The sequence below is a fragment of the Eriocheir sinensis genome, chromosome 19 (assembly GCF_024679095.1).
Source record: "Eriocheir sinensis breed Jianghai 21 chromosome 19, ASM2467909v1, whole genome shotgun sequence".
NCBI classification, from domain to species: domain Eukaryota; kingdom Metazoa; phylum Arthropoda; class Malacostraca; order Decapoda; family Varunidae; genus Eriocheir; species Eriocheir sinensis.
This window is the reverse complement of record NC_066527.1, coordinates 16,677,511-16,697,510: the sequence shown is the minus strand read 5'-3', so window position 1 is coordinate 16,697,510 and position 20,000 is coordinate 16,677,511. Positions and strand designations below refer to the sequence as shown.

The 20,000-nt window shown below is 37.5% G+C and overlaps 1 protein-coding gene across 1 annotated transcript in view; it reads right to left on the bottom strand.

The window, feature by feature from the left end:
• Positions 1 to 20,000, bottom strand: part of LOC127000989 (uncharacterized) — a 55,433-nt gene that overhangs the window by 20,597 nt on the left and 14,836 nt on the right. The window contains exons 3-4 of the mRNA XM_050865163.1: positions 14,446 to 14,523; positions 480 to 612 (exon numbers count right to left, since the gene is read on the bottom strand). Of these exons, the coding sequence (XP_050721120.1) occupies positions 480 to 612; positions 14,446 to 14,523 (211 nt within the window). The remainder of the gene's footprint in view (positions 1 to 479; positions 613 to 14,445; positions 14,524 to 20,000) is intronic.

Below are 20,000 nucleotides of genomic sequence, written 5' to 3'. Positions count from 1 at the left end.
CCTCATTGCTCTCTCTCTCTCTCTCATCTCGTTTACTCTCCCTTCCTCCCTCCCTCTCATTCTCTCTCTCCCTCCCTCCCTCCCCCTCCCCCCGTTGGTTTAATCTTCCCCCTTCACTCGCTTTAAACAAATTAACTTTATATATTTTTTTTTACCTTCCTCTCTCCTTCACCACACCTGCCACCATCACCACAGCTGCTGCCCCTACCACCACTACTACCACCACCACTACTACTACTACTACTACAATAACTATTACTACCTTATCTCTACTACAACTATTGCTACTACTTCTGGTGCAATTCTAATACATACTTTACTACTACTGCAACTGTGACTCTTCTATCGCTACTACTACTACTACTACAACTACTGACAACACTACCACTACTTTTATTATTACTACTTCTACTATTGCTATATGTTCTAAGACTACAACTTTTGCGACCACCACCACCACCACCACCACCTCTGCTCACCCAACACCTGCAGGTCGACGCGGCTGGACACCTTGGGATCGGCGTTCACCTGGCACTCGTACACGCCGGAATCCCTCACCTGGGCGAAGTTGATCACCAAGGTCCACTCGTTGTCACCTGGCCTGTGCGCGACCTGGTGGGGTGGGATTAAGGGGGGAGGTCATTAGAGTAGTGATTAAAGGGGGTGATCATTAGGCTGTTGTGGTGGATAAGTTGTGGTAATTAGGATGAGGTGATTAGAGTATATTATGTAGGGTTTGATACTTTGGGTGTATTAATCAAGAGGAGTAAATTAGGGGTAGGGGTCATTAGGAGAGATTAATTAAGGGGAGGTAATAAAGGTGTAGTAATTTAAGTGATGTGGTAAATAAGATGTTGTAATTATGATGAGGTTATTAGAGTATGTTATGTAAGGTTTGATATTTAGGGTGTATTGATCAAAGGGTGGAAATCAGGTGTGAGTTATTAGGGTGAGTGATCATAAGGGGGATGAGTCAGAGGGGTCATTACGGGAAATTAATTAGGGGGAGGTGATCAGTGTGTGGTAACCAGGGCAGATAAGGTGCGGTATTTATGCTGAGGGGGTTAGAGTATGTTAATTAGATTATATAATTTATTAGGGGCATTAATAAGGGTGGGGAAGTAGGGTGTAAAAATCAAGGTTTGGTAATTATTAGGGAGTGGTAAACAGAGTGTATAGATTAGGGTGTTGAGAATGGTTATAGGGTGTTGAGAATGGTTATAGGGTGTTGAGAATGGTTATAGGGTGTTAGAAATGGTTTTATAATTACAGAAAGAGTATAATAGTGACAGAAATTGCTCAATGATAATAATAGAAATGACTTAACAATGACGAAAATGTTTTAGTGTGTTGAGAATAGTTTTAAATTGTTAGATATGGTTTTATAATTACAGAAAGAATATTATAATGACAGAAATGGCTTAATGATAATAGAAATGACTTTACAATGACGAAGAAGTTTTAGAGAGTTGAGAATAGTTTTAAAATGTTAGAAATGGTTTTAAAATGTTATAGAAATTGCTTTAAAATGTTAGAAATGGTTTTATAATGCTAGATATGGTTTTATAATTTCAGAAAGAGTATAAAAATGACAAATGGCTTAATAATAATAGAAATAATGACTTTACAATGACGAAAAAGTTTTAGTGTGTTGATAATAGTTTTAAATTGTTAGATATGGTTTTATAATTACAGAAAGAATATTATAATGACAGAAATGGCTTAATGATAATAGAAATGACTTTACAATGACGAAGAAGTTTTAGAGAGTTGAGAATAGTTTTAAAATGTTAGAAATGCTTTTAAAATGTTATAGAAATTGCTTTAAAATGTTAGAAATGGTTTTAAAATGCTAGATATGGTTTTATAATTTCAGAAAGAGTATAAAAATGACAAATGGCTTAATAATAATAGAAATAATGACTTTACAATGACGGAAAAGTTTTAGTGTGTTGAGAATAGTTTTAAAATGTTAGAAATGGTTTTGTAATTACAGAAAGAGTATTATAATGACAGAAATGGCTTAATGATAATGGAAATGACTTTAAAATGACGAATAAGTTTTAGTGTGTTGAGAATAGTTTTAAAATGTTAGAAATGGTTTTGTAATTACAGAAAAAGTATTATAATGACAGAAATGGTTTAATGATAATAGAAATGACTTTACAATGACGAAAAAGTTTTAGTGTTAAGAATTGTTTTAAAAATGTTAGAAATGGTTTTGTCATTACAGAAAAAGTATTATAATGACAGAAATAGCTTATTGATAATGGAAATGACTTTACAATGACGAAAATGGTTTTATAATGACAGAAATGGGGACAGCAAAAGAAATAGTGAGTTAAAAAAAATGAAAAGGCGGAAGAAAAGAAAAGGGTGAGAAAAAGTGAGAAAAAAGAGAAAGGGGCAAGAAAATAAAAATAAAAATAAAACATGGAAGAAAAAAAAAAGAGAAAGTGAGGGGGAAAAAATAAAGAGGTGATCAACGATGCAACTTTAAAACGAAAGGGAAAAAACAAACAAATAAACAAACGAGGCGAAGTGGAATGAGAAATGGGAGTAATAGTTATATTTTTCCTGAGCGGCCATTTACGTTTTTTTTTTTTTTTCGTTTCATAAATTATATTAAAGCGGAAATAAATATTTTGAGGCAGTAATGGTGGCGATAGTAGTAGTAGTAGTAGTAGTAGTAGTAGTAGTAGTAGTAGTAATTGGAGGTGGAGGAGGAGGAGGAGGAGGAAGAGAGAGAGGAAAAAGAGAAGAGGAAAAGGAAGAAAATGAGAATGAGGAAAAGAAAGAAAAAAATGGAACAAAAAATAGTGGTAGTAGTAGTAGTAGTAGTAGTAGTAGTAGTAGTAGTAGTAGTAGTAGTTGTAGTAGTAGTTTAAATAAGTAGAAGTTTAATAGCAGTAGTACGAGTAATTTCCCTTCCGTTCATACATACATACATACACACACACACACACACACACACACACACACACACACACACACACACACACACACACACACACACATACATACATACATACATACATACATACATACATACATTTACACATAACAAAAGGCAAATGTAACTGAATTTTACGACAAGCATATTCACGAGGATAACACACACACACACACACACACACACACACACACACACACACACACACACACACACACACACACACAAACACACGCAAAAGCTTCCGGGTCTTGTATACTATGTCGCGTCGCTTGTTGCTTTATTTTTTTTTTGTTTGTTTGTTTGTTTATTTGTTTATGCAAACCATTTAGCTCGTCCTGTCCCGAGGGAGGGCGGAAAGTGTGCGCTGAAAACTGACTAACCCGGCAACGAAATCGGTGTGTGTGTGTGTGTGTGTGTGTGTGTGTGTGTGTGTGTGTGTGTGTGTGTGCGGCGTTCGTTGCTGCATTTATCTCTTATCTATCTGTCTATTTATCTATCTATCTAACTTTATCTTTCTCTTTTCCTATCTATATCTATATCTATCTTTCTTGCTATCGGTCTATCTATCTACCTGTCTATCTGTCTATCCAATGTTCTGCCTCTATATTTTTTTTACCCATTCTCCGTCATTTAATTAACACCAAAAATAACCATAAATAGAATGAAAACGTCAAATAAACACCTTTTTTTATTTTCATTCGGTTTCTCATTTGACTTTAAATAACTGTTGCCCCTTATTGCTCGCTTTGTTTTGTTTTCGATTTGTTTTGTTTTGTTTTTACTTTTCAGCTTCACACACTTATTGGTTTTCGTATTTGGATCATTATCGTGTTGTAGTAGTAGTAGTAGTAGTAGTAGTAGTAATTTATATCTATTCATCTTTCTAATTATCTGTCTTTCTATTCTTCTATCTATATCTGTTTAGCTTTCCTATGTATCCATGTTGTAGTGAAAATTAACTATAACTGGCAACTATAACACAGAAGACTGCCACACGTCGCTGGAGTCTTATCTCATTTCCATTCGAGAGAGAGAGAAGAAAAAAAGAGGAGGAAGACGAGGACGAGAAGATGGAGGAGGAGGAGGAGAGAGAAGACGTGGAAGCTGTTATCGGGTTATTTTCTTCCTCCCCAGGGGCTGTGGAGGTTCAAGGGGGAGGAGGAGAGGGAAGCGTAACCCCTTGAGGAAGACTAAGACTCCGTGAGGCGGCCCCGGGCGACGGAATGAACGAGGAAACGAGGCGAGAACTGGATAATAGTCAGGCGGCGTGGGGCTGGGTGAGTGTCCCTTCCTGTTATTGTTGTTGTTTCCGTTTTCTTTGGTGTGAGAATATAGTGTTTTCTTTTTCAGGTTTATATATACGTATTTGTGTGTTTATTTATTGCTCTGTGATTACGTTTTGTATCATCCATTTACTTCCTTTGGTTAAGATTCGTTTTAGTACCGTGCCAGTATTTCATTACCTGCCTTATGAAATATCACTAGCTCTTCATATATCTTTTCTACGAACGTTCAACAATCATGGAAACGCTTTCAAAATCCAATTCAAGGACTATTTATCTTTACCCTTGCTTTTGTTTGGTTTGTTATATATTTGAAATTCTGTAATTGGTGGTGTAACAGTTACTGGTTCGAGTCTTTGGTTTGGTTGTTCGGAAACAGTTCGAATCTTCCCTCTTTCCTCAGAGAATTGTGACTCACTATTTGGACGTTAAGAATGTAAGTTTAAAAGATATAAAATAGAATAGATATCAAACGTATTCTTCTTTTAGTTTTTTTTTCTGCAGAGGAGTCACTTCAAGGGCATAAAAAAAGGAAACAAATGTGAAAAAAAGCCCGCTACTCACTGCTCCTAAAAAGAGTTAGAGGAGTGGTCGAAAGATAGGTCAATTTCGGGAGGAGAGGTGTCCTGTTACCCTCCTCTTGAACTTAATGTAAAAGGGGTATTGTTTTAGTTATAGTATTCTCGAAACTTCTCGTTATCCATTAAATTGTTGCCAGATCGTAACACACCAGTTTAAAAGTGATTCAAAAGTATAATGGTGATTCAGAAATTTAAAAATCATAAATTAAGAAGAAAGATGTATATTGTTTTTTTTCAAGGTAAAGTTGAGGGCAATGATTTTATTCACTTTTACCAGATCGTAACACACCAGTTTAAAAGTGATTCAAAGGTTTAATAGTGAATCAGAAATTAAAAAAATCATATAAAGAAGAGAAATTATTATTATTGTTTTTTTTAAAGTAAAGTTGAGAGCAATGATTTTATTCACTTTTACCAGATCGTGACACACCAGTTTAAAAGTGATTCAAAGGTTTAATAGTGAATCAGAAATTAAAAAATCATATAAAGAAGAGAAATTATTATTATTGTTTTTTTTTAAGTAAAGTTGAGAACAATGATTTTATTCACTTTTACCATTCTTCTCACCTTCCCAATTACCAAGTCTTGCCTTATTAACATCCCTTTTAAAACAAAATAAAAATAATAAGTTCAAAAGTTATAAAGAGTGTAAAATGCGTTGAAAGTGCATCATTGTTGTACGCTAAAAAGGAAGAATATAATTTTAAGCCTTTTTGTAACCTTGGCTCGTCACTCAAAATATTACCTAGTCGATTTTCTCTTTTTATATCCGTGTTACATCAATAAAACGTAACCAGATTCAAAAAGTGATGTAAATGCGCAAAAATCCATAACAACAGCAACATGATTTTACGTATTCTTTCATCCCTCGCTCGACCCTCAAAGAATCACCGAGTCGAGTGTTTCTTTTCTGTGTTCGTGTTACAACAATAAAAGCAAATTCCAAGTTCAGGAAGTATTTAAAACAAAGTAAAATTCATAAAAAAAAACATCAGCACAACATATTTTTAGCACTTTTCAACAATCGCTCGTCCTTTAAAGAATTACAAAGTCTATTTCCTTTCGTGTTACCTCAATAAAAGCAAATTCCAAGTTCAGAAAGTATTTAAAACAAAGTAAAATTCATAAAAAAAAACATCAGCACAACATAATTTTTAGCACTTTTTAACAATCGCTCGCCCTTTAAAAAATAACGAAGTCTATTTCCTCTCGTGTTACATAGATAAGATATAATGATTGTAAGTTTAAAAAGCTTATAAATAACGTAAAAGGCGTAAAAATACATAATTCTTTTGAGGTAAAGTCGCGAGGGAACATAATTTTTCAGTCACGCAAGGAAGTGTGTGTGTGTGTGTGTGTGTGTGTGTGTGTGTGTGTGTGTGTGTGTGTGTGTGTGTGTGTGTGTGTGTTTTCGTTCGCTGTAACCTAAAAGAATGTCGAGAGGCGAAGCGACGTCCCTTTAGCTTTTCCATTTTCTTTCTCTTTTCTTTTTCTTTTTTTGTCGAATATTTTTGTCATACTTTTCTTTTCCGTTTTTTTTTCTTTCTTTGTTTTTTGTGTATTTTCTGTTTTTATTGCTGAATATTTAAACGTCTTAATTTTTTTGACCAACTTTTTTTTTCTTTTTTTTGTCGAATATTTTTGTCATACTTTTCTTTTCCGGTTTTTTTTCATTTTTTTCTGTTTTTTTATTGCTGAATATTTAAACGTCTTTTCTTGGGGGGGACCGACTATTCTTTTTTTTTGTCAAATATTTTTGTCATATTTTTTCTTTTCCGTTTTTTTTTTCCTTTTTTTTTATTTTTTGTTTTTATTGCCGAATATTTAAACGTCTTTTTTTTTTGGCCGACTATTTTTTTACGCCATATATATCTTTCTCTTTTTCCGTTTTCACTCTAGTTATTTTTATTATTTCTGTTTTTATGTTGTCGATTTTTTTTTTCTTTTTACGTTTATATTCATTCCGAACTTTTATTTATCTATTTTCATTTTTTGTTCATTTTCGTTTCTGTCATTCTCTTTATTTATTTCTGTTATCTTTGTTGTTCTTGTTATAAGTATTTTTAAGTGCTCTATCTTTTTCACTATATTCTTCTTATATATCTTTGTTCTTTCTGTTATAAGTATTTTTAAGTATTCTATCTTTTTCTCTTTCTGTCTCTTTATATTTTTGTTGTTTTTGTTATAAGTATTTTTAAGTATTCTATCTTTTTCACTTTCTTTGTTATATATCTGTTATTTTTGTTAAGTATTTTTAAGTATTCTATCTTTTTTACTTTCTTTTATATATCTTTGTTCTTTGTTCTTTGTTCTTTCTGTTATAAGTATTATCACGCGCCATTTTTCATTCGCGTCACATATCTCGTATGTTTGTTTTCTTTTGTATGTTTTGTTTCATCATTTTTATTTGTGTTGTCGAAACTTTTCACGTCATATTCCTCTTTCATTTAACTCCATATCCATTTTATCCATCACTTTCCTTTTCTCTATATTTTTAGTGTTTTCATTTTTTTTTCTTTTCGTACATTTCAGATCTTTATTTATTTGTATTTTCTTCATTATCTCATTCATATTTTTCTAGCATATATTTCCCTTTGTTTTTTTTCTACCTTTCATCATCTGCTTTTTCTTCCTCCTTATGTTATCTTTTCATCGTCTTTTCTTTATTGTTATTTCATTTATTCCTATCTTTATTCAATCGTTGTCTAGTGTGTACCTTCTCTTTTAATATATTTTCTTAGCTCTCTCTCTCTCTCTCTCTCTCTCTCTCTCTCTCTCTCTCTCTCTCTCTCTCTCTCTCTCTCTCTCTCTCTTCAATATCCAATATAACGGAGAAAGAGAAACACACACACACACACACACACACACACACACAGAGAGAGAGAGAAGGAAGGAAGAATAATGTAAAGAGAAGACCCGTCGTCAATCTCTCTCTCTCTCTCTCTCTCTCTCTCTCTCTCTCTCTCTCTCTCTCTCTCTCTCTCTCTCTCTCTCTCTCTCTCTCTCTCTCTCTTTTATGGACGAAGAAAGGGAAAGAAAGCAAAAAAGAAGGAAGGGGAGAAAATAAGGTCAGATGAAGAAATATGAGAGAGAGAGAGAGGTGACATCATTACAACGAAAGATTCCAATAACAGCCTCATTTTCTTTTTGCTTTTGTTCCGCTTGTCAGGAGGAGGAGGAGGAGGAGGAGGAGGAAAAAGAGGAGGAGGAGGAGGAGGAGGAGGAGGTTATAAATTGAAGATCTCTAAAGGTGGGAAAATATATAGTATTGGAAGTAGAAATTGTAGTAGTAGTAGTAGTGGTAGTAGTAGTAGTAGTAGTAATAGTAGTAGTAGTAGTAGTAGTAGTAGTAGTAGTAGTAGTAGTCGTAAAGTGGCTATTATATCAAGGAAAGTAATAAAGTAAAATAATTGGTACGTCTGAGATGAGATTATTATTATTATTATTATTATTATTATTATTATTATTATTATTATTATTATTATTATTATTATTATTATTATTATTATTATTATTATTATTATTATTATTATCCACCTATATTCTCTGTCTTTCTTATCTCCATTTCTTCCTCCTCCTTCTCTTCCATCCTCTCCTCCTCCCTTCATTCCTTCTTACATTCCTCCTCCCTCCCTCCCTCCCTTCCTCTCTCTTTTATCTCTCCTTCCTTCCTTTCCATCTCCTCCTCTTCCCTTTCTCCTCCTTCCCTGTACATCACTGCCGCCAGCAAGGAGGAGGAATAAGAAATGAAGAGTAGACGAAAGGGAGGTGAGGGAGGAAAGGAAGAGAAGGGAGGAAGAGAATGGAAGGAAGGAAGGAAAGCGATTGAAGGGAGAAGGGAGGAAGGAAAGGGAATATAATGGAGAGAAAGCGAGGTAAGGAAACAATGAAAGAGAGAGATGGAGATAAAGGAAGGAAATAAGGAAAGGAAGGAGAAAGAGGAGGAGGAGGAGGAAGACACGTCGGAGGGAATGTTAATTAAAAGTAGAGACATATTCTCTCTCTCTCTCTCTCTCTCTCTCTCTCTCTCTCTCTCTCTCTCTCTCTCTCTCTCTCTCTCTCTCTCTCTCTCTCTCTCTCTCTCTCTCTCTCTCTCTCTCTCTCTCTCTCTCTCTCTCTCTCTCTCTCTCTCTCTCTCTCTCACGAGTCACCCCTTTCACCTGCCTCCTACATTCCGTTTTCTTTCATATATATTTTTTTCTTTTCTTTTTTTCTTCTTTTCGTATTGATCTTTATTTTGGGGGGATTGTTTTCGTCCATTGATTTATTCGTCTATTGCTTTGTTTCGTCTATTTTTATTTGTTTTATGTTTTCATTTTTTTTATTATAACATTTTTTTATTTGTTTATTCATTGTTTTTTCTTGTTTTTCTTTTATTTCGTTCGGCGCTATCTTTCTTTCTATCTCAAATCTCTACCTTTTTTATTTCTTTCCTCTACCTTTCTTTCCCTCTTATATATAATTCCTTGTTTCATTTCTTTCTTCATCCATTCATTTATTTTTTTATTTTTCTTGTTTTCCTGTCTCCGTTATCTTATTTTTCTACTTTATTTTCTTTACTTACTAACTTTCTTCTCTTTTCTTCTTTTGTCTTCCATCTAAATTTCTATTCCCTCCTCTTCTATTTCATCCTCTCTATCTTCCTTATGTCTCTCCTCGTCCTCCTCCTCCTCTTCCTCTTCCTTCTATTTTTCCTTCCGTGCTCCTCTCTTTCCCTCCTATCTCTTCCTTCTCCTCCTATTTTTATCTTTCCCGTTCCCTCTTCTTCCCATTCTCCTACTCCTTCCTCCTCCTCCTCTTCCTTCTTTCCTCCTTTTTTTCTTTCCTACATCTCTTTTTCCTTTTCCTCTTCCTCCTCATCATCATCATCATCATCATCGTTTTCATCATTATCATCATCATCCTACTTTCCTCTCTATTAACATCAGCAAAACAACAATAACAACAACAACAACAACTACTACTATCGTACGCTAATGAATACGGAATATAAATTAACTTTGGTTGCATCGTAAACTAAGACCGTGAAAGGAGTATTTAGGCCTACCAAGTACCGCCTAGGCCTACCTCTTAAGTGCCTCGTCCTATTAAAGGGAATCTAAGAGCCTGTAAAGGGTGTCGAAATCTACTAAAAGGGATCCAGAGAGGTTTAAAGGGAATCTAGGGCTCTGTAAATTATGTCATAGGTTTTATAAGTTCGGGAAATTGTTTTAGGGAGTTCAAAACTATGTAGAAGTTGTATAGGCTTTCAGAATTGGGGTAAAACTTGTAAATGGAAATCTGATCGAGTGTTAGAGTGCCGTGGGTTAGATATGAGATCCTAACGATATTCCAATACCGATTAAGTGTATGATCTGGACTTGACAGGTTATATTATCCGATGAACAAAATGAACAACCCAAAGTAACGATGAAAACCCAGGAATCATAGGCCGATATTATAAGATACTTTGGCTTCTCACATTACCTGTTTCTAAAGGTCGAAGGGAGGGTCAGTCGGGTTCTAATGAGTGTTTCTTTAGGTTCACGGCACAGAGGAAGGGTCAAACTACCACCAGGGCCATAAAACTACTGCTGGAAATGTCCCAAACTCCCATGAAAGCCATGTCAAATAGGTGAACTTGAGCGACGAAATGTTTAATAAGACGGCCCACAAAAGTCAGTGCCGAAAGAGAAAAAAAGGAAGAGGGAATAGAAATTTAGAAGGGAAGAAGACAAAAGAAGAAAAAGAGAAGAAAGTTAGTAAGTAAAGAAAATAAAGAAGAAAAATAAGAAAACGGAGACAGGAAAACAAGAAAAGGAAAAAGAAATGGCTGAATAAAAAAAGAAATGAAACAAGGAAGTATATATAAGAGAGGAAAAGAAAGATAGACGAAAGAAATAAAAAAAAGGTAGAGATTTGAGATAGAAAGAAATATAATGTCATACGAAAGAAGGAAAAGAAAAAAAACAGCGAATGTGAATAAACAAATAAAAAGTGGAGAGATGAAAAATGGTTGAGGTTGAAGATGTTTTGGTAACGATGAAGTCAACGAAATTAACTTTGACGAGAAAAAATAACACACGAGGAACCAAAGAAACAGAGTGGCAATCCAGGAGTCACAAAAGTCAGGCCAGAAAGAGAAAAAAAGGAGGAAAGAAGGAAGAGGAGGAGGGAGTAGGAGAATGAGAAGAAGAGGGAACGGGAAAAATAAGAATAGGAGGAGAAGGAAGAGATAGGAGGGAAAGAGAGGAACAGGGAAGGAAAAATAGAAGGAAGAGGAGGAGGAGGAGAAGGAGGGGATGAAATGGCTAAGGGAATAAACGGAGGTTGAAGATGTTTTGGTGACGATGAAGTGAACGAAATTAACTTTGACGAGAAAAAATAACACACGAGGAACCAAAGAAACAGAGTGGCAATCCAGGAGTCACAAAAGTCAGGCCAGAAAGAGAAAAAAAGGAGGAAAGAAGGAAGAGGAGGAGGGAGTAGGAGAATGAGTAGAAGAGGAGGAAAGAGAGGAACAGGGAAGGAGAAATAGAAGGAAGAGGAGGAGGAGGAGGAGATGAAATGGCTTAGGAAACAGACAGAGGTTGAAGATGTTTTGGTAACGATGAAGTGAATGAAATAAACTTTGACGAGAAAAAAATAACAGACGAGGAACCAAAGAAAAACAGAATGGCAAGGAATTATAAAAGTCAGGCCAGAAAGAGAACCGAGTGGCGAACCATTGCTAAGGGAACAGACAAAGGTTGAAGCTGTTGCAATGCCGATGAAGTGAATGAAACGGCCCTTGACAGGTTATAGTATCGTGCGAAGAACTAATAACAGACAATGAAAACCCAGGAATCACAAAAGTCAGTACAGAAGAAAGAGAACCAATTGGCGAGAATCATTGCTGAGGGAACAGACAGAGGTTGAAGCTGTTCCAATGCCGATAAAGTGAATGAAATAGGCTGTGGCGGGTTATAGTATCGTGCGTAGAACTAATAACAGACTGACAGCCGAGGTGAAGGTGAAGGAAGAGGAAGAGGAGATGAAAAAGGAGGAGGAGGAGGAGGAAGGAGGAGAATACGAGGAAGGAACAGGAAAAGAAGAAGAGGAGGTGAAAAAGGAGGAGGAGGAGGAGAAAGAAGGAGAATACGAATGACAACCCAGGAATTACAGAAGTCAGGGCACACAGAAATCCAGGTGAAGAGATTAAATTAGAACTTTTGCCGGGGTAGGATGGAGTACACACTAACATCACAGAGAGAGAGAGAGAGAGAGAGAGAGGAAGGGTGGAGGACGTTGGGAAAAGCCTTTGTAGTACAGTGATTTCAAAACAGTTGGTGATGTTGATGATGATGATGATGATGTTGCAGCTTCAATGATAGGAATGTTGTGAAAAGCCGTTCTTCTGTAGCTGTGTTGCCAAATCTACAAATATCTTGAGATTTACTGAAATGATGAATCTCAGAAATAATAAATCAATCTCATGAATAATTTGTATATTGCTTTTCCAAATTTTCACCAAATAGTTATAAAAAATACTGATATAATATTTTTTAACTTACTTTTATCTACATAACATATCACAAGAACCACTACAGATATATTAAAGTGCGTCTGCCGAATTTTTACCTACCTACTGAATTTTCTCGCAATAATCTACTGAAATTTTCTCTGCACCATCTGGCAACACTGTTCTGTAGTGAATTCTTAAAGGCTGATGAGGTGATGGTGTTGGTGGTGTTGTTGTTGGTGATGATGCAGGTTGAGCAGTAGTGGTAATTAATTTGTGGTATTGGAACTCCTTTATGGGTCGTCGATACTGTTTTACGAGCGTAGCCAGTAGGCCTCCCCCATGACAGTGTAGGCCTATGGAAGAACACTCAGGTCAAATTCCTCCCCTGGTCGTCACGGGATTCATCAGATCCTCACCATTTTGATTTTTCGCTTAGTATTTTTTTACCATTAAACTTTCACAGGGACAATTATTGAAACTATGAAAAAAAAGTACTTAACTTAATTTGTGGCTTTACCGTGTAGCAGCGACGGGCCAAATTTGTGCCATGATATAAACCTCAAAAATAGATGCGTGAGTGATGATTTTTTTCTCATTATTCTCGCTTAGAGGGCCTTTAAGAAACATGATCCCGCTGCTACCGGGTTTGACTTATATGAAATGAAGAAAGTAATCTTATTCCAGCGGATCATAAAACTTCCATCTGGCAGTGATATCGGTGTCTCAACCCTCAATTCAGTAGTCCCAAACCCGGTTAAGTCTGATGCAGCAGATTTTTTTTTTTTTTTTTTTTTTTTTTACAGTAAAGGAAGCAACTCAAGGGCAACAAACAGAGAAGAAAAATATTTCACATCTAACCCACAGACCCTAACACTCGATCAGATTCCATTTTTTTTTTTACAGCAGAGGAGACAGTGCAAGGGCGTAAAAAAACCAAAAACAATAATGAAAAAAAAAGCCCGCTACTTATTTACAAGTTTTACCCCAATTCTGAAAGCTTATACAACTTCTACATAGGTTTGAACTCCCTAAAACAGTTGGTAGAAAAGCCCGCTAATCGCTGCTCCTTTAAAAGATAATAGTATGGAGTGGCCGAGAGAGAGGTCAGTTTCAATGTCTTTTTTTTTTCTTTTTCTTTTTTTTTTACAGCAGAGGAGTCAGCTCAAGGGCATAAAAAAAGGTAACAAATGTGAAAAAAAGCCCGCTACTCACTGCCCCTATAAAGAGTTAGAGGAGTGGCCGAAAGATGGGTCAATTTCGGGAGGAGAGGTGTCCTAATACCCTTCTCTTATTTGTACGTGATTGCCCTTGTATGTGTGTGTATTTGTGTACAGTACTTCATTTTATAGCTATCCCACAAGATACATTCCCTCCCAGTTCGAATATCCTTCTTTGATTGAAATTCCTCTCCAATCCTTCCCCTGGCTAAAATTCCTCCCCCTAAATTTTATTCCCCCCACCCCGACCCCCGGCAGTCCAGCGCCCCCCTGTTCGAGAGCCAGTGGTCCGCGCGACGTTATTTAGGCTGAAACACGAACAACTAACGCCATTTAAACTTTCCCTACACCTCGCCTATACTCTCCCCTTTTTATGGCTATACAAATGGCGTTTACACTTAAATAACAAAAAGAAAATCACATAAAAGTATACATCAACTTTATACTTTGTTTCCTGAGAGTATAGGAATAGCGTTTACAGTTTAGCAATTATCAGCTTCATATCATTTAATAATTATCCAACACAAACCTCACCAAACAACATCCAATCCACTTACTTACTTATCCACTTATCCCATATCAACACCCAATCAACTTCAGTAAACAAGAAATACTTATCCTACACAAAATAAACCAAACTTACACACACAAAAACACAAAACTTGCTAGACCGTTCACTTAAGCCTATCATATAAGCCCCTCCCCTTTTCCCTCATAAGTGCATCTCATTGGCTAATCCACAAACAGCCACGCCCCTTCTCCGACCCAGGACTCGTGTGATTGGTGGATGAGTAACAGGCGTAGGCGGGGCATATCCTCGACTTTAGCGTGAACAGAGTAAACGCACACGACTCCATCCTCTTTCTATGGCGTTCAATCCTGTTCAAAGGGTTTCCAGTCGCCTGTAGGGTGTTAGTGGGCTTACCTGGAACCTGTCATCAGCGGAGTAGGTGTGGTGACCCGTGGTGAGGATGTGCAGGTCACGCCGCCGCAACCACGTGACCTGAGGGGAAGAGAGGTCAGGTCAGGTCAGGTCAAGTTAGGTTAGGTCAGGTTAGCTTAGGTTAGGTTAGGTTAGATAATAGGAAAGAGAAAGAATGTTACTACTACTACTACTACTACTACTACTGTTATTACTACTACTACTACTACTACTACTATCACCATAACTTTTAATAACCAGAAAAAGAGTAATAACAATCTACGTTTCCCATTTTCTTTGGTCCAAAATTAATAAAGAAATTCAAAGGGTAACTATTTCTTTCCGACTTTTTACATTTTAATTTTGTTCAAAGAGAAGAAACAGAAGGATGAGACCTGACTATTAAATAAGGGAAGAGAGAGAGAGAGACCGGAGAGTGTAATAAAATGGTGTTGAAAGAGGAGGAGGAGGAGGAGGAGGAGGAGGAATGGATGAGAATTTATAGATGTAGGGAAGAAGAGAAGAGAGAAAAAGAAGGAATGTAAGGACGACTTAAGAAGTTTTATTGCAGTAGGAGAAGGAGGAGAAGGAGGAGGAGGAGGAGGAGGAGGAGGAAGGAAGAGAAATGAAGGTAAGAAGGAGAGAGAGAGAGAGAGAATAAATGAGCCAGGAAGGAGGAAATGAAGGAGAAAATCTAGAATATATATAGAAGGAAGGGAGAAAGAAGGAAGAAGGAAGAAGGAGGAAGAGGAGGAGGAAGAGAAGGTGAAGGAAGAGGAGGAAGAGTAAGCGAAGGTGAAGGAAGAGGAGGAAGAGGAAGAGAAAGTGAAGGAGGAGGAGGAAGAGTAAGAGAAGGTAAAGGAAGAGGAGGAAGAGGAAGAGGAGGTGGAGGAAGGAGAAAGAGGAAGAGGAGGTGGAGGAAGGAGGAAGAGGAAGAGGAGGTGAAAAAGGAGGAGGAGGAGGAGGAAGGAGGAGGAGAACACGAATGAAAAGAAAATATTTTAGCCTTAACCTCATTGTATTCTCTCTCTCTCTCTCTCTCTCTCTCTCTCTCTCTCTCTCTCTCTCTCTCTCTCTCTCTCTCTCTCTCTCTCTCTCTAACTCTCTAACTCTCTCCCCCAAAGTGTGGTCATTCTAATTTTGTTTGGTGCTATATTAAATTACTTTCGAAAATCAATTCCTCTCTCTCTCTCTCTCTCTCTCTCTCTCTCTCTCTCTCTCTCTCTCTCTCTCTCTCTCTCTCTCTCTCTCTCTCTCTCTCTCTCTCTCTCTCTCTCTCTCTCTCTCTCTCTCTCTCTCTCTCTCTCTCTCTATCTCTCTCTCTCTCTCTCTCTCTCTCTCTCTCTCTCTCTCTCTCTCTCTCTCTCTCTCTCTCTCTCTCTCTCTCTCTCTCTCTCTCTCTCTCGTTTTTTCTCCTCACTTTGTTTTGTTTCGTTGTTTTCTATTTTTTTCTTTTTTTCTCGTTTTATTTTCTCTTTCCCTTTCATTATTATTTCTTTTTTTTTCATTTTTCATTTTCGTCATTTTTATCATCACTCTTTTTCTTCATATTCTTATTATCATTATTATTTATTATTATTGTTATTATTATTATTATTTTTATTTTCTTACTCGCTTCATGATCTATATTACATTCATCTTCCTTCTCCTCCTCCTCCTCCTCCTCCTCCTCCTCCTCCTCCTTCTATTGTTCCAACTAATACCCTTTATCTCATTCATCCACCTGTTCCTCCTCCTCCTCCTCCTCCTCCTCCTCCTCCTCTTGATCTTCCTTGACTCCTAATCCTCCATTTAGCCCTAATGATAATCTTCTCTTCCTCTTCTTATTTAATTACTTACATCTAATAATTATGATGATGATGATGATGATTCTACTTTTACGATTTCAATTAATATTTTTGATCTCCGTAAACCCTCCTCCTCCTCCTCCTCCTCCTCCTCCTCTTTCTTAGCTAATTTCTCTCCATCTCCTTTTTTTCCTCCTCCTCTTTCTCTCCCTCTTCCTCCTTCTCTTGCTCTCCCTCCTCTTCCTACTTCTTCCTCTTCCCCATTTCTTTCTCCTCCTATTTCTTCTATATATTTATCTATCTATGTATCTATCTAGTCATCACTTGTCAATCTTTATCTATCGCTGTCTATCTATCTATTGGGATGCTTGTCTGTCTGTCAATCTCTATATCTATCAGTCTGTCTCTTCAATCATCTATCAAGCTATTTCTCTGTCGAACTATCTATCAATCTATCTATTTATCTATCTATATGTCTGTCAATCTATGTAGCCTGTCTGTCATATCAACTAACAATCAAGTTCTTTCTTTGTCTTTCTCTCTTTATCTTTATCTTATCTTTATCTTTCTCTCTATCTTTTCTATGTATTTGTATCTTTCTACTTTCATATCTAGCTGTTTATATATCTATCTATTTCTATATATATTTCGGTCTATGTCTTCCATGTCTATATATATCTTTCTATCTATATCTATCCTCTATCTATACCTTTCTATCTGTGGTTTTGTCTATCGATCTGTTTCAATTATCTATCAATACTCTTTTTTTTCTCTCTCTCTTTTTTTTCTCTTCCGCACAAAATATAGATTAAAATTCGACGAAAAATTGCCTCCGATTGATGACTCTCTCTCTCTCTCTCTCTCTCTCTCTCTCTCTCTCTCTCTCTCTCTCTCTCTCTCTCTCTCTCTCTCTCTCTCTCTAGCAATGAGCGTGTGTGTGTAAATTTTACCTTTTTTTCTTTCTTTTTCTTTTTTTCTTTATTTTTTTTGGATTCGGTGAGTGTGTTAATAATGTCCAAAGAGCTTTTTTTTTCTTTTTTTTCCATATTTTTTTTCTTGGACCAAATGGTGTGAAAATTCGGCCCACCCACCCCCATCCCCCTACACCTCCCTCTCCCCCCCTCCCCCACCCCTTTTTCCTCCCCTATCCACCCCTTTTCCTCCCCCCTCCCAATTTTTCTCTCCCTTCCACCCTCCTTTTTCTTCCTCCTTTTCCTTCCCCCTTTTTCTTCCCCTCTTTTTCCTCCCCTCCTCCCCCTCTTCCTCCTTCCTTTTCCCCTCCCATTTTTCCTCCCCCCTCACCCCCTTTTTTCTCCACTCCTCCTCCTCCCGTTTACCTCCCCCCTAAAAATTAAATAAAAGTTATCGTCCCTTTCCTGTGTTATTGCTTTCTTCTTTTTTTAATTAAGAAGGAAAGTAGGAAGATAACAGAGGCTGAGTTATATTTTTTTTCTTTTCTTTTTTTTAACTTTCCTCCTTTTCTCGCTTTTCTTTTTTCTTTTTCTTTCTCTAAATCGGCCTTTTTTTCTTACGCTTTCTTTCTCTCATTTCTTTTAGTTTTCTTTCTTTTCTCAGTTATTTTCATGAGTATTTTTCTCTTTTTTACGTTCCTTTTTTCAATTTTCTCATTTTTTCTTTGTCTCTGTAAATTGGTCTTTTTTTTTACATTTTCTTTCTCAACTTTTCTTTTTTATCTTATTTTCTCCGTTATTTTCATTAGTATTTTCCCCTTTTTTTCTCAATATATCTATCTCTATCTATCACACACACACACACACACACACACACACACACACACACACACACACACACACACACACACACACACACACACTCACACACACACACACACACACACACACACACACACACACACACACACACACACACACACACACACACACACACACACACACACACACACACACACACACACACACACACACACACACACACGAACACACTATCAGAGGTAATTTAATAACAATTGACTTCCAAGTGTTAATTCAGGTGACTCTCTCTCTCTCTCTCTCTCTCTCTCTCTCTCTCTCTCTCTCTCTCTCTCTCTCTCTCTCTCTCTCTCTCTCTCTCTCTCTCTCACTCTCTTCTCTCCTCCATCCATCTATATCTATCTATCTATCTATCTATCGAGGAGGAGGAGGAGGAGGAGGAGGAGGAGGAGGAGGAGGAGGAGGAGGAGGAGGAGGAGGACGGTGAGATCTCCTAGCAAGCCATTTTGGATCTTACGTTCCCTGTTCAGACGGTCGTTAATGGCGTTGGGATCTGTTTAGGTTCTCAAATGACCAATTCAGTGAGAGTTCTTCCTCGTTCTCCTCCTCCTCCTCTTCCTCTTCCTCCTCCTCCTCCTCCTCCTCTTCCTCCTGCTTTTCCTTCTTTTCATTTTCTTCTTTATCCTTTTCCTCTCCTCCTCTCGTCTTCTTGGTCATTCCTCTCCTCCTCCTCCTCCTCCTCCTCCTCCTCCTCCTCCTCTTCCTCTCTTCGCCTCCTCCTCCTCCTTCTGCTGTTGCTCCTTCTTTTCATTTTCTTCTTTATCCTCTTTCTTCCTCCTCCTCATTTTCTTGGTCATTCTCCTCCTCCTCCTCCTCCTCCTCCTCCTACTCCACCTCCTCCTCTTCCTCTCTTCGTCTCCTCCTCCTTCTGCTTTTGCTCCTTCTTTTCATTTTCTTCTTTATCCTCTTTCCCTCTCCTCCTTTTCATCTTCTTGGTCATTCTCCTCCTCCTCCTCCTCCTCCTCCTCCTCCTCCTCTCTTCGTCTCCTCCTCCTCCTGCTGTTGCTCCTTTTTTTCATTTTCATCTTTATCCTTTTCCCTCTCCTCCTCCTCATCTTCTTGGTCATTCTCCTCCTCCTTTTCCTCCTCCTCCTCCTCCTCTTCCTCTATTCGTCTCCTCCTTCTGCTTTTGCTCCTTCTTTTCATTTTCATCTTTATCCTTTTCCCTCTCCTCCTCCTCATCTTCTTCGTCATTCTCCTCCTCCTTTTCCTCCTCCTCCTCCTCCTCTTCCTCTCTTCGCCTCCTCCTCCTCCTCCTCCTTCTGTTGTTGCTCCTTCTTTTCATTTTCATCTTTATCCTCTTTCTTCTCCTCCTCCTCATCTTCTTGGTCATTCTCCTCCTCCTCCTCCTCCTCCTCCTCCTCCTCGTCTTCTTCTTCTTCTAATTCTTCCCTCTCCCCGTTTTCAGGCTTATCCCTCTCTTCCTCCTCTTCTCTTGTCCTCTTTTCACTTCTCGTCTTTCTTCTCCTCTTGCTTCTATTGCCTTCTTCGTCTCCTCCTTTACCTGTTAATTCTCCTCTTTCTCTTCCTCTTTTTCCTCCATTTTCTCTTCCTCTTTCTCATTTCGATTTCATTAGTTGTTTCTCCTCCACCATTTTTTTTGTCTTTATTCTCCATTTCCTCTTTCTCTTTTTTTCACTTCTCTTTCAACCGTTTTTCATCTTTTTCTTTTTTTTATCCTTAATTTCCTCTTCCTCTTTCTCACTTTTCCTCTTTCAACTCTTACTTCTCCTCCACCTTTTCTCTCCTCTTTTTCCTCCATTTCCTCTTCCTCTTTCTCACCTTTCCTCTTTCAACTATTACTTCTTCCCCTCCTTCTTCTCTTTTTCCAACATTTCTTCCTCCTCTTTTTCACTTTATCTTTCAAATTCTCCTTTTCACCCTCGATTTCTACCTCCTCTCCTTCACGTTGGGTCCAGAAATAGTAACCACATGCATACAACATTCGCGTGAAGCCTCAGCAGGTCATACTTGAGAAATC